This window comes from Pistacia vera, unplaced genomic scaffold (genome assembly GCF_008641045.1).
Source record: "Pistacia vera cultivar Batoury unplaced genomic scaffold, PisVer_v2 Contig497, whole genome shotgun sequence".
Lineage (NCBI taxonomy): Eukaryota > Viridiplantae > Streptophyta > Magnoliopsida > Sapindales > Anacardiaceae > Pistacia > Pistacia vera.
Genome location: NW_022196331.1, coordinates 292,350 through 307,458, shown reverse-complemented (window position 1 = coordinate 307,458; position 15,109 = coordinate 292,350). Strand labels below are relative to the sequence as shown.

The following is a 15,109-nucleotide window of genomic DNA, read 5'->3' as shown; positions in this document are numbered from 1 at the left end:
AATTGTGTCGCTTTTTTTTTAGGGTTATTTTATTAATTGCCGTTATGAAATAATAGATCTCTTAAGATTTCAAAAATAAATGTTAAGAGAGTAATTTAATAATATTTATAAATTTTTTATCACATAAATGTTAACAGTTCAATAACAGCATATTAACGATAAAGAGACTTTTTTCCTTAAGGGTCGATGTTTAAAACTTTTTTTTATAAATTTACATTTTTTTATTGATATACAATATAATATAGAGAATATAAAATTTGTAACATAAAATGATGTATTTTAATATAATCAGAAGACATATGGCTCCGTTTGGTTCACATTTTTACGTTTTGGAAAAGTTTTTTGAAAAAAATTAAAAAAAAAGTTGAATTGAGCGGTATTACGATGTAGGATTTACAAATTATAAAATACCCCTTATGTTTGTTTTTTACAAAACACCCCTAAATAAACATTAAAAGTTAATAAAAACACCCATATAATAACATTAAAGTTAACAAAAACACCCCAACCCCCCTCAAATACGGCCAGCCGGCCACCACCTCCGGAGGTTGGTCGGAGTCGCCGTATCAACTCATGACCGGTTGGATCTTGCCGGTCGTGCGCTGATATGACATTTTTCGTTCGATCTAGCCGTATTTGCTCGTTAATGCCGGCCAACAAACGGTCGTCATTGATGGTCAACGCCGACCGTTTGTTGGTCGTCGTTACCGACTGGTTACGACCAAAAATCTGGCCTTTTCCAGCCAAATGCACCATGGATCTGGCCGGAAAAGGCTAGATCGACGCACTATCGGCCAGATTCAGCCGGTAGTGCCACCTACCAAATTCCGGCCATTTTCCGACAGTGGTGATCGGAATCTGGTAAATGTGGATTGCTGGGGTTTTTTTGCAATTTTTTTAAAATATTTAGGGTATTTATTAAATTAACAATTTAGGGGTTTAAAAAAGTTGAATAATATTATGAGTTTTTAAGGCTTCGTTTGGTACAAATTTTGGTTTTTTGGAAAAGTTTTTTGAAAAAGTTAAAAAAAGTTGAATTGGGCGGGTATTACGATGTAAGATTTACAAATTATAAAATACCCTCTATGTTTGTTTTTTACAAAACACCCCCTATAATAAAACATTAAAAGTCAACAAAAACACCTCCAACCCACCCTCAAATACGGACAGCCGACCACCATTGCCGAGGTGGCCGGAGTTGCTGTAACAAAACATAAAATATTTAAGGGTATTTATTATTAAAACAATTTAAGGGTTTTAAAAAAAGTTGAATAAAGTTGAAAATATTATGAGTTTTTTGGGTATTTTACTGTTTAACTTTTTTGAGAATACTAAAAGTAGTATTCCCAAAATCCAACCAAACAAGCCTAATTTTTACTATTTAACTTTTTTGGGAATACTAATAATAGTATTCCCAAAACCAACCAAACGAGCCTAGAATTATAGAGGAAAAAAAAGTTTTATTTAAATAATAAACAATGGATTTTATAATCAAAATTCATTTCTTTGTCCAACTATTCATTTCTTTGTCCCACTTTGTTTATGAATAAGCTAGTTGAAACAATTTTATTCTATTTTGGTTTAATCATAAAATCATAAACTATTCTAACCACATAAACATAGATAAGAATAAGAGTATATTTAAAAATAATATTTTAACAGTACAAAAGGTCAATAATTTAATTGTGATTAAATAATTGACATATTAAGAATAAAATCAAGAGTTTATTTATAACTTCATCTTTGGCAACTGTCCTTTCAAAGAAAATTTTGTCATACCGAAATTATATAAAAATGTACTTTGCAACAAGGCAATCATCTTTCAAGTATAATATCATTGATGCATTATAAGTTTATTCCATATTGCGAGAGTGCAGTGGATTGACTAAATTTGACAATCTCATGTGAGAAAACCCTATACATAGGATCTATTTAAATTTAAGACATAATTGTTAGGAGTTTATAATTTAATTAATGATATAAATAAAAGGAAATTAAAAGAACGGGAATAGAACATATATGCCAAACATACGACTTCTACGATTGAAGAACATATTGAGGCACGAGTAAGAAGGAATCATAGGGAAAGAACTCTGTTAAACATGTAGAATAACAACTCAAGAAGAGCATTCGAACTATAGTGTAGCGGATTGTCAGTTGATCTAAATATGACAATATCATGTGGAATAAGACCAGGAAATAATATAGTCCCGACAATCACGTGTGACAATAAATAATTAAAATGGATTTTAATTTAAAATAATTTAAACAAAAGTAATCGAACATAAATTCATATTTCCAAAAAAAATAATAATAAATAAATGGATTTTAATTTAAAACAAGTTAAACATTAGTAGCCGACAATAATTCATATTTCCCAAAGAAAAAATCTAAAAAAATGTTTATATACTTTTTTATTGGAAAATCCCTGAATTATTATACAAAATATTCTAAATAAATGCACATTTATCTAAAGACGAATCCCAAAAGATGCTCTCATAAGAAATCCTTTTAACCATGTAAATATATTTCTAAGAATGATATTAATAAGAATTGTTCTATAGTGTAGAAATAGTGGCTCAATAAAAATTCTTAAATATATTATTTAAAAAATTTTAAATTTTAATTCCTTAATAACTCGATAAGGAAAAAAGTATTAAATTTAAATCTTTTCCTGATTTTTGAGAAAAAAAAAAAACCCAACTAACAATTCTAACACCCAAGTAATTAATTAAAATACACATAAATTAACTTAAATATTTCAGCATCTTCAAAGCTTCAAATTTGTCTCTCGTTTTATTCAATTGAGTTCAAGATTGTTAATTTCTATGCTGAACCATAATATTACTTGCAAGTAATGGGTATGTATATTTTGCTAGCTCTATTAAAAAACATTTGATAATATATATCAAAAACTTTATTTAGAAAAGAGTATTTATGCTCTTACTACACCTTACATTATGTTACTCTATTTTTGTAAAAGAAGAAAAAACCAAAACATTTTACATGCAAACCTTAACCCAACCCATATACAAATCCCAATGGATCAATCCATGACCCGGACCAACACGGGAAACAGAGCAGTCAAAAATCAAAACAGAGCACACCAACTCTGTTCTTCAAGGCCCTCAAAACATGAATTTTAATCAACTTCTTCAATCTTCGGCCCTGCACCTCCTCCAGACCCGGCTGAGCCACCACCATAGCTGCTGGCGCCACCCGGCATATCATCACCCGTTGGCATGTCAGCACCAGCGCCGCCCTGGTACATCTTAGCAATAATGGGATTGCAAATCCCCTCCAACTCCTTCAACTTGTCCTCGAGCTCATCAACTTCAGCCAACTGGTTCGCATCCAGCCACTCTATGGTCTCAGCCACCGCCTTCTCGATCTTCTCCTTCTCCTCTGGCTTCAGTTTCCCGGAAAACTTCTCATCCTTAATGGTGTTCCTCATGTTATATGCATAATTCTCCAATCCATTTTTCGCCTCCACCTTCTTCTTCACCTCCTCATCCTCAGCCTTGTACCTCTCCGCCTCCTTCACCATATTCTCAATCTCTTCCTTGCTCAACCTCCCTTTATCATTCGTAATGGTGATCTTGTTCTTCACACCAGCCGTTTTATCTTCCGCGCTGACATTGAGAATGCCATTAGCATCAATGTCAAAACACACATTGATTTGGGGAACTCCTCTTGGCGCAGGAGGGATCCCGGTGAGCTCAAACTTCCCAAGAAGATTATTATCCTTCGTTCTCGCCCGCTCGCCTTCATAAACTTGGATCAAAACGCCCGGTTGATTATCCGAATAGGTCGAAAAAATCTGCTCTTTCTTGGTAGGGATCGTCGTGTTCCTTGGAATCAAAGTAGTCATCACTCCACCGGCAGTTTCAAGGCCAAGACTCAGAGGCGTAACATCAAGAAGCAACAAGTCTTGAACCCTCTCGTTTCCTTCCCCGGTCAGAATGGCAGCCTGAACCGCCGCTCCATACGCCACAGCTTCATCGGGGTTAATACTCTTACAGAGCTCCTTCCCGTTGAAGAAATCCTGCAAAAGCGACTGAACTTTCGGGATTCTGGTGGATCCACCGACAAGAACCACTTCATCAACATGACTTTTATCAACCTTGGCGTCTCTCAAACACTTCTCCACAGGCTCCATACACTTCCTGAACAAATCCATGTTCAGCTCCTCGAACCTGGCTCTGGTAATCGTCGCATAAAAATCAACCCCTTCGTACAAAGAATCAATCTCGATTGTCGTTTGACTGGTGGAAGATAAAGTTCTCTTCGCCCTTTCGCACGCAGTTCTCAATCTCCTTAAAGCTCGAGCGTTGCCGCTGATATCTTTCTTATTCTTTCTTCTAAACTCCGCCACAAAATGATTCACCATCCTGTTGTCAAAATCTTCACCGCCCAGATGTGTATCTCCCGCCGTGGCTTTAACTTCAAAGATCCCTTCTTCGATCGTCAACAATGAGACATCAAATGTCCCGCCGCCGAGGTCGAAAATCAGCACGTTTTGTTCGCCTTTTCTTGAAGCTTTCTTGTCCAAACCATAAGCAATGGCCGCAGCAGTTGGTTCATTAATGATTCTCATCACGTTAAGCCCCGCGATCACTCCGGCGTCCTTCGTGGCCTGCCGCTGAGAGTCGTTAAAATACGCCGGGACCGTCACCACTGCGTTCTTTATACTCTGACCGAGATAAGCTTCCGCGATTTCTCTCATTTTCGTCAGCACCATGGACGATATTTCTTCAGGAGAGAACTGTTTCTCTTCTCCTTTGTACTGAACAACGATCATCGGCTTCTCTCCGGGTCCCGGAATCACCCTAAAAGGCCAGTGCCTCATGTCGCTTTGGACCGTCGGGTCGGAGAAACGACGACCGATGAGTCTTTTCGCATCGAACACTGTGTTTTGCGGATTCATGGCCACTTGGTTCTTCGCAGCGTCGCCGATTAACCGCTCGGTGTCCGTGAACGCCACGTAGGACGGCGTCGTGCGGTTGCCTTGGTCGTTGGCTATGATCTCTACGCGGTCGTTTTGCCACACGCCCACGCAGCTGTAAGTCGTGCCGAGGTCTATGCCAATTGCTTTGCCTTCGCTTGTACTCGCCATTTTGAATCAGAATAATCCGATGAAATCGATCAGATAAAAGAGTTAAAGAAGATATTTTGAGCGTTTTCTGATTGTTTTGAGGGAAAATCTGAAGTGGGTTTGGAACAAGAAGTTGATTTTATAGAGATATTTTAAGAATTCCCGAGAAAGTTCGAGAAAATACTAGTGGAAAGTAGAAGAAAGTTTGAAAAGAGGAGAGTTCTGGAGGGAGTTAAATGGCAGTCTATTATAGGCGGGTAGTTTTCTTGACGCTTTTGGGGCTGATAGTTGGTTCATTTACTTGTGTGTTGTACGGTTGAGTGGTGTAATTAGGTTGAACCGGGGAGGGTGTTTTTGGAAATTGTGTTTCAGATTTGGTTACACTTTGACAGTTAGAAACTTGTCGAAGTGAATTACGGAAGTGGAATTGTTTTTTATTTCTTTCGGTGACGATAATTCAATCCCTCTTATCATTTCTTAATCCATTTAATTACGCGATATTTAGGAAATAATTAAAAAATCTATAAAAAATTTGATGCTTAAGAAAGTTTAAATTAAAATAATATAACTATTATTTATTAAAATAAATACAAGATTGTGATTGATAATTAAAGATAATATTAAAAAAGCATTTTGATAACTTTTTATTATTATTTATTGGTAAACAAATGGGATTTTATCCTTTTAAATAAAATATTTGTTAATGGCAAAACGGTGGTCCTAAAAGCGTTTTGGAAGCATTTTGAGTTGTTGATGTGAAGAGAATCGGCGCTTTTAAAGTGATGAGGTGGCAGGTAACTAAAGAGTCTTAATTACACGTGGCTTTTCTTCGTACACAACGGAAGAGGTAAATTCCGAATTGTGTCATTTTTTTTTAGGGTAATTTTATTAATTGCCGTTATGAAATAAAGATCTTTTAAGATTTCAAAAAAATAATGATATACAATATAATAAGAGAATATACCAATTGTACATAAAATGATGTATTTAATATATCAGAAGATATAGAATTTATGGAGTAAAAAAAAAAAAAAAACTTTTATTTAAATAATAAAACAATGGATTTTTCAATCAAAATTCATTCTTGTCCAACTTGTTTTTGAATAAGCTATTGAAACAATTTCTATTCTATTTTGGTTTAATCATATATCAAAATTATTCTGACCACAATAACAAGATAAGAGTATATTTTAAAAATAATTAATTTTAACCATAAAAGGTCACATTTAATTGTGATTAAATAATTGACATGATTAAGAATAGGTCATGAGTTTATTTATAACATCACTTTGGTAACATGTCCTTTCAAAGAAAATTTTGTCATACCCAAATGATATAAAAATTACTTTGCAACTAAGCAAATTTATCTTCATCAAGTATTGATACATTGATTTGTCAATTTGTCATAATTTTATTCATATTACAAGAGTGTATGGATTATCGTGTTTGTACTAATTTGACAATGCCATGTGAGAAAACCCTACAACGTGCGAGCTATTTAAATTTAAGACATCTTATGTTTATGAGTTTATAATTTAATTAATGATATAAATAAAGGAAATTAAAAGAACGGATAGAACATATATGCCAAAGATACGACTTCTATGATTGAAGAGCATTGAGTACGAGTAAGAAGGAACATTAGGAAAGAACTACGTGAAGACTTAGGAATAACACTTAAAGAAGAGCATTCGAACTATGGTTGTAGGGATAGTCGTCAAGTCGATCTAATATGACAATATCATTGGGAATAAGACCAAAGTTTTGTGCCATTACTACTCTACGTAAACCTATTGGAGAATGTCCTCTGTAACTTTGGAATCATCCACTTGATGCCATCGACGATATTTAAGATTAAGACATGCATTCGGGAATTTTCTCTCTACCCCTTCTTACTTTTAAAGTTAAGAGTATCTTATGTTGTTGAACTGATAAGCCTTTTGATTATCGTAACCTCATCCATTGCTCAAGAACAAAAAGGGTTATGGCGGCATATTGACCTTTTATCCAACGCAAAGAATAAAAAATAAAATAGAAACATATATGGCAATAGGGTGGGCTGCCACGATCAAAAGAAACTTTGCCAAAAAGTGCAAATTATATTTGTACTACTAACTTCAAAAAGCCCACAGAGAGACGTTACTGAAGAACTCAATCTTCTTTAAACCCCCAAACAGGCCGCAAAAACAGCAATTCCCTCTATTCCTTTCCGACGTCATACACACGTGGCGAAATCAGGAAGTCCAACCCCTGCCCCACTGATCACAGTAGCAAAAGTGAGATAGATACTTATGATTGGCCTGAAACACCGACACGTGGCATTGCTGTCAAGGTGAGATTGGCGGGATAGGGACACGTGTGGGTGTTAACCGGTTAAAGTTAGGGCAAACGAGGGAGCGTGAAACGATCGTTTTGGTTTTGGCATTTTGGGAAAGCGTTTATCAGGAAGTGGAAGTGATTTTTCGGGAAGCACCTTTTTTCTTATAATTTGAGGACTTGAAATACCGATTTTGTCCTTGAGTCATTACTGACACGTAGACATATGATAAGTTGAAGATAATTTACTGTTATACCCTTATTGTACTCTTACCAAGTACTCTTGTAGTCTGTGATCAAAAAGTACTTCACCTAACTTGCCTGCTTTTCGCTACAGTTTAAGCCTCCGAATATTCTAAAATAATTTTTTTTTTTAAATTTGAATATTCAAGTGAAAATAATTTGAGAAATTAATTATTTTATATTTTAATATTAGATTATTGAACTTTGAGGATTATTTTGATAAGTATAGAATTCAAAATGTTTTTGTGATGGATTTCAAATATACGGAATGTTTGAACTTTGAATTGTTTAATTTAATTAAATGTATAAAAAAAATTCTATTTTTTGATTTTTTTTAAATGTGGAAAATGTTAATTCTATTATAATATATATTTATATAATTCATTTATGATTCTTTCTAGCTTAAAATTAGCTGAAAATTGTTTGATTCCTTACATGCAACCGTTATTCATCTCTATGAATGATCGAAATAACCCGATCGATCACAATTTTAAAAAATTGAATTTATTATAATCTTTAGTTATTATTAATATTTACCAAAAATATTTCTCTCAAAATATCAAAAATATTATTCATATTAAACTCAAAACTAAAATGTATTGCGTTATATTTAAAATTAATAACATATTTATGTGAATCTTCTTCTTATAACTACCTCTAAGTAGTTTGACGTTTGTTTGATACTTTTGATGTATAACTAAGAGGTTCTGAGTTCGAATCCTCACGATTATAATAGGATAGCCATTGGACTATTTAACCGTTAACTTCGAGGCAATCTCCACTACTACTAATGAGGAATAGTCACTAGAGATTTACCTAATTGTTAACTTCAGGGTCTTGAGGGATTAATTAGTTGAGGTGCGTCAGCTGACCCACACCCCCTATACCCGAAAAACGAAAAAGAATCTTTCTCCTTATAGCTATTTATCATAATATAAAATGAAATTAAAAAAAAATTGAAAAATAGTTAAAGGTGTGACAAAATAGACAAAGGGCAAAATAGAGAAATCAAAAGGAAAGAAATCTTAACATACTTCTCAAGTCCTCAACACCAAGGACTTGACGTAATCCTACACCATTCCAAACTCAAAATAAAACCAACAAAATAAGAAAACAACGGTTAAATTTCCTAAACTCCCTGATCTAAATTTTTTTTAAAATACTCCTCGTGTTTATAAAATCTCATATCCCCCTTCAAAAATCCCTCTAATTCTCAAAATCCAAATAGAACCAAATTGAATAGTGCATTTTGATTCGATATTGACAGTTTACATACTAATTGAAATATAAAATACAAAATGTAAATACTCTAATTGGATTATACTATATACATAATTGTACTATTTTTCTTTTTAAATTGGAGAATTATCATTAGACGAACCTTTTTCTTACAATACATTAATTCGGTGTATTACTATATTATATACAACTTAATTTCATTAAAAGCGAAATTGACTACGGTAAGACTATAACTAAAATAAATATTACTAATCATTTTACACATTTATTCGGTTTAAACACTATTTTTGGTTCATTAAAACAAATTGGTATCTAATGTGTTAACTTCATTTCATAAAAAATGAAATTGGCAAAAATAAGGCATAATTTTTATACTAATATTTTTACATGTTTGTTATTATTACTATTTTTTGTTCTTGAAATAATTTGTCTTTCATTTACCTAAATTATTCAATTATAAAACGTGCAACTATATACCAAACCATAAATCTGATCCAAACCAAACCAACCCACTTAATTTTTATTAAAGATTTGGCTCGAGTTATTACATCGCGCACACCGCTTACCACCCTAATTATAGTTATAAATTGGGATCCAAAGTCCAACCCTTGTAGGCGACTATACATAGTTCCGCAAGACTATAAGGTATATCGTCTTAGGATATTACGAAAGTTTTTGAAACTATAAGGGCTTCTTGTAATTTCCAAACCCCCCAAATAAAACCAACCAAAACAAAAACACAACCGAAACTCTCTAATCAGAGAAGGGTTTCTATTCTCCTCTCTCTCCTCGCACCGTCCCTCTCATAACCTTTCTCTTCCCTTCTCTCTTCGTTTCTCCGCGCAGAGGGAGGACAGATATCCCCAGAAACACCATCTATATACACCTACGTACACCAAGTTTCCTTTCAACAATTCCCTTCCTTTCCTTCTTTTTGCGCCATCTCTCTCGAGGTTTTTTGGTTGTTGCCCCTCGTCGTTTTGGTTGAATTTGATATCGTTATGCACAAGGTGATCAGACGGTGCTATTTTGAGGCCTGGTGGTGGTCGTGGAAGCAGCAAACCCGACTCTTTGGTGCTTCTTCTTCGTCTTCATCGTCGTCTGCGCCTCCGTCCTTGGCGTTTGGTTCTTTCTCTTCTGATCTCCCTGTTTTACGTCCCCAGCGCGGCGCCTGCCTCTTCTTTCCCGTTAACGGTATATTCATGATGAACTGGGTTTGTTTCTTTTGGATCAGGTGGTTTTTTTCATCTGGTTTGTGGCTCTTTTGGGTTGTATCGATGAGTTTTTGTTTGTGTTTTGATGGTAGGGATTGAATTTTTGGCTAGAGCTTATTGTTAATGAAATATGATCTTTTGATTGATTTTGATATACTCTGGTGTGTGTGTTGTTATTGTCTGGTTGGTAATTTTCGGTTTTTCTTTTGCCACTTGAGCTTGGTGGTGCTTGCTTATTCTTTTGTTTAAAGAAAATTTGTATTTTTTGGTTGTTGGTTTTATGTGGGTTATGAAATGGGTTAGACAGCCGCTGAATATATTGGGTTTTTTTTCTTCCTATTTTCTAATTTATGGTTGTGTTTAGGGGCAGAAATATGGCTTGTTTGTGTCAAAAGTTAAAATTTTGATGCAATTTTGTTTCTTTTGAAAGCAGATGATGCTTTAGAATATTATAAGTGGAAGATTGAAAAGTTTATCTTTTTGTATTTGCATCAGCATGTTGTTGCAAGTCCCTTGTATACGTGGTTTTGATTTTCATCCAAAAACCAAATGAAACCCAAAAAAAAAAAAAAAAAAAATGTATTTTATTGTGCTATAGGTTTTGGATTAATGCCTTAGAGTGGAGATAATGTAAAATGTCCTAATTCTTGGTGTGGCACTAATACGTGTACTCGCTTGTAAATAGGGACGGACAAGAATATGTAGGCTTTAGGTGCATCTGTGAGTTGTGGGTTGCCCATGAGGACCTATGGATATTTGGCTCTTTTAAGAAATTAACAATTTTTCCTGTAGAAATTTTAATTTTCATTAATTCTGTAAATATTGTTTTTGTGTAGTTCTTTCCTGCATCATTTCTCTTTCACGGATTTCTTCTTGTAGCAATTTGCTTTAGCTGTTTTTGAAGGTTTTGGACCCTTTCGTTGGAGACTGGAGATGCAAGGTTTGAGTCGTGAGCGTGTGCGATCCACTCGAGACCAGCTGTTGCAGCTTAGAGAGGTTATATCTTGTGATCTTACAGCTTTTAAATGCAACTATTCTATTGCATATAAAATTTAATAAGAATCAATCATTTTGAATCTCTTTTTTTCTAGAATAATGTCTGAGTATGCACCTTATCTCCTTAGTACGATTGTTGTCTCTGATGATATTCTCAAATTAAACGGAGAATTTGATGCTGAATTTTGGTGAAGAGCAAAACTGGGGTTGTGGCTGAACGTGCTGAAATTAATGTAGTTAGAGTTCGGCCAAATTTATTTGCTTTGTAATTATTGCATTTATTTGGCTGTGGTTTTTTGTGTGCAGCGTGTGGTTTGGTGAGGTGAATGGAATGGTTATTCTATGGCTGGCTGAATTTTTTTTTAATCAGATTTTTGTTGTTTGCATCAAATGTTCTTGTGATTATTTTATCTCTTTTTTTTTTTTTTTTTTTTTTTTTGTATATTTTACTTTTTCATATGACAATCCTTTTGCCTGCCTCCAGCCTCCATAATCACCTCAGAGTCGTTATTCTGACAGATAATCGTCGGAGCCGTCCTGCACAGTTTTCTCCCTCTGGAGAGGAGAGATCACGAGACAATAGAGAGTATGGTGGACATATGAGTCCAGACAGGATGCAAATCAATTTAATCGCCAGACCTCAATCACCAATTTTCAAGGGCACAAACTCGTCTAACCAAGGGGTAAGACACGATTTAATTGATCTTTTTATGTGACTTCTGTAGTTTTTTTATTATTGTTTATTGTATCACTTAAGTTTCTAAAGGATTATTGTCTTGGCTACAGGGTACTGTCGTTTGTGTATATGTATATTGTTTCTTTCTTTGTGTTATTGAATTGTTTTGAGTTTAAACTTCTTCAGCAAAGATTACACAGACCCAAGTATATTTGGAAACGCAGTCTCTTCAGATGGTCTTATTTGTAAGCACATGTGCTTCCTCCTCAATTTCTGTTGCATATATAGTATGTAACTGGGTCTTTATGGTAGCTTCCAATTAGCTTGTATCCAATACCTAAAGTGTTGATCAAGAGTTATTCCACCAGCACTTGTATACATTTTACATAACCGTTTTTTAAGCTAGGATTGGTTACTTGGATTTACAATTGAAGCCACAATTTTCCTTTTGTGTTAATTTTTATTTATAATTTTGACTTAAAGCGAATGAAATATTTCCACTGACAATTACAAAAGAAGTTTATTGCTTGTAGAATTCTTCCATTGTCTATTTGTGGATATTTTTTGACTCTAATTTCAAAATATTTTTTAATACTTGAATCAGGGACCAGCTCCTGTTTTAGTCAAGCTGAGTTTCCATGGTCGGCTAAAAGGGGAGTCTCTCTGACAACGAACGTGTCTTGAAGTACTGTAGGGTAATGCTTTTATTGATTTATTTTCTGCATGTAATATTGATTGAAAACTGATTTACAACCTTGTAACATAATCATTGTTTAATGTTTGAGTTCCAAATATATCTAGCCATGGTGAAGATGTTATCTTAATTAATAATTATTCAATGGTTGATTTCTGATGTAATCCAAATTTATTGCTTGTAAATGCTCATGAAACATGAGTAGCGACTGGTTTTTGATTCTTATTCTGTTTCCTTTCACAGTATTTTGAATAAACTTACCCCTGAGAAATTGATCTACTTAAGGGTCAACTCATGAGACTCTGGCATCACCTCAGCTGATACTTAAAGGTCTGTTCCTTTTTTTATTTTAATGTGTTAGATCTTCAGAAATTTATCAAGTTGTTTACTGAATTTGTTCATTATTTGCAACAGAGTTATATCTCTTATATTTGATAAGGCTGTTCTTGAGCCCACATTTTGCCCCATGTACGCTCAACTATGTTCTGATTTGAATGAAAAGCTTCCCCCTTTCCCTCGGATGAAACCTGGTGGGAAAGAAATCACCTTTTAAGCGCTCCTCTTGAATAATTGCCAGGGGGCGTTTGAGGGTTCTGACAAACTAAGAGAAGTAAGGCAGATGACTACTCCGAGCAAGAAATGGAGCGTAGGATAAAGAAAGAATGCTCAAGCTTCGTACTCTTGGAAACAACGTTTAATTGGTGAGCTTCTGAGCAGAAATGGTGCCTGAAAGATTGTCCATCACTTGTTCATGTTTGTGCGGGGATGGTGATTGAAAAGATTAATATTTGAGACATTTTATGTGTTATTTAAATGTTGCTCATTTTTTGCTCATTGTGTTATTCAGGAACTTTTGGGCATGATAGTGCATCTTGTCCCGCAGAAGAAATTGTTGAGGCCATATGTCAGTTTTTCAACACCATCGGTAAGCAGCTTGATGAAGTCCAAAATCACGGCGTATAAATGATAGGTACTTTACTAGGTTGAAGGACTTGACTTCAAACCCTCAGCTTGCTCCCCGACTGAGGTTCATGGTTCGGGATGTTCTAATCTGCGTACAAACAACTGGGTTCCCAGGAGAGAAGAGGTAGGCTGATGTTTATTTTCCCAAAATTTTTGGCCTATATGATACTTTATAACTGTTGATTATGTTTTATATCTATTTATCTCTTTCTCCTTTAATATTGCAGTGAAAGCAAAAACAATAACTGAAATTCATTCAGAGGGCAGAAAAAAATCTAGGGTTACGTCCGGGTGCTACTGCAAGTATGAGAAATAATCGTGTCTCTGGGGCTCAGGTGTTAACTGGTCCAGGTGGCATGCCCATCCCTCGTCCTGCTCAGTGGTATGATGCCTGGCATGCCAGGAACCAGAAAGATGCCTGGGATGCCTGGAATTGATAATGTAATTGGGAGGTACTAGCAACGGAGTATGCTAGGGGTGATGGAGCTGGAATCCAGCCGATGGGACGTGTCCAGTCAGCATCACTTCACACGAGGCTGTTACCTCAGGGTACTGGGCTTAATGAGTGGCAGAAGTGCCCTTCTGCAGGGGAGTGGTACCCTCCTGGTTCCACTCCCCTTCTATTCTGTCTCAGAACCTTCATTCAATCTCCTGCATCTTCTAAACCTGCTCCGGCACCCTATGTGCCCTCCAGTTGTGGAGAAACCACAGGCACCAGCTGTAGGTTGAACATGGATGAACTTCGTAAAAACACAGTTTCACTTCTCGAAGAATATTTCAGTACCTAGATTTGGGTGAAGCACATGACATGTGTGAGGAATTGAAGTCTCCTGGATACCAACCTGAGTTTGTCAAAGAATCCATCTCCCAGCACTTGAGAAAAGTCCACCTCGTGTTGATCCACTAGCGAAGCTCTTGGAACACTTGCTTGCTAAGAAGTAATTACACCTAAACATAGAGACTGGATGCTTGAACTATGCAGGTTATGGATGATATTGCTATTGATTGCCAGCACCTAATATTTTGGCGAGATTATGTGGAAGCTCATTTTGGTGGGGGGCTTGGATTTTAAGTCTTAAGGAGATCCTTACAAAGATGAAGATGACAGGTTCCAGAAAACTCTTTTTGATGAACCATGAATACACTTAGTTTGATGTCCATCTGGGCAAAATATTTTGGATTCCCAAGCATCTGATATCGAGTCCTGCCGGAGTTTGTTCTGCAGTCTAATATTTCTATGAGGAGTACTTCAGTTCATTATCCACAAGACCTCCTGTGCTAGCTTTTAGGGCATCATAACCTTAAGGCAAGCGACATGTTTATTTGATCAGGGAGTGCTGCCAAAAGCAAAATAGGTAATTTTTATTTGAGTTTTGTATATTTTCCGAGGTCAGAGCTATAATGTTTTATTGAGGAAAAAATCAAACTATAAAGCCATGGATTTTGTTCTCAGTTATGCCTAATATTGGTCCTAATCGCTTGAGAAGAGTGGCCCTTTCGAGGATCAGTTGTTTTGTATTTGATTAGTTTTTGAATCATTTTTACTTTCTTGACTGGGTAAACTATTTTATTGTTAAAATGTTCACTTCATAAAATCCCCAAGTTTTGCCTTTCCACTACTGAACAGGATACTAATTATTCTTTCTGCCCCTTTTCCGTGTCTGACTTTCTTC

General features: G+C 35.3%; 1 protein-coding gene, 1 non-coding gene and 1 pseudogene across 2 annotated transcripts; 2 read left to right on the top strand and 1 right to left on the bottom strand.

The window, feature by feature from the left end:
- Window positions 1–2,884: 2,884 nt before the first annotated feature.
- LOC116105300 (heat shock 70 kDa protein) lies at window positions 2,885–5,288 on the bottom strand. Its single transcript, XM_031391740.1, has one exon. The coding sequence runs from the start codon at window positions 5,114–5,116 to the stop codon at window positions 3,143–3,145; it is 1,974 nt and encodes a 657-aa protein (XP_031247600.1). The 5' UTR covers window positions 5,117–5,288; the 3' UTR covers window positions 2,885–3,142.
- Window positions 5,289–5,331: 43 nt separating this feature from the next.
- Window positions 5,332–14,575, top strand: LOC116105306 (annotated as a pseudogene).
- On the top strand, window positions 10,764–10,865 carry LOC116105335. The gene has a single exon (XR_004124072.1). It is a non-coding gene; the product is annotated as a small nucleolar RNA snoR103 (small nucleolar RNA).
- Window positions 14,576–15,109: the final 534 nt, after the last annotated feature.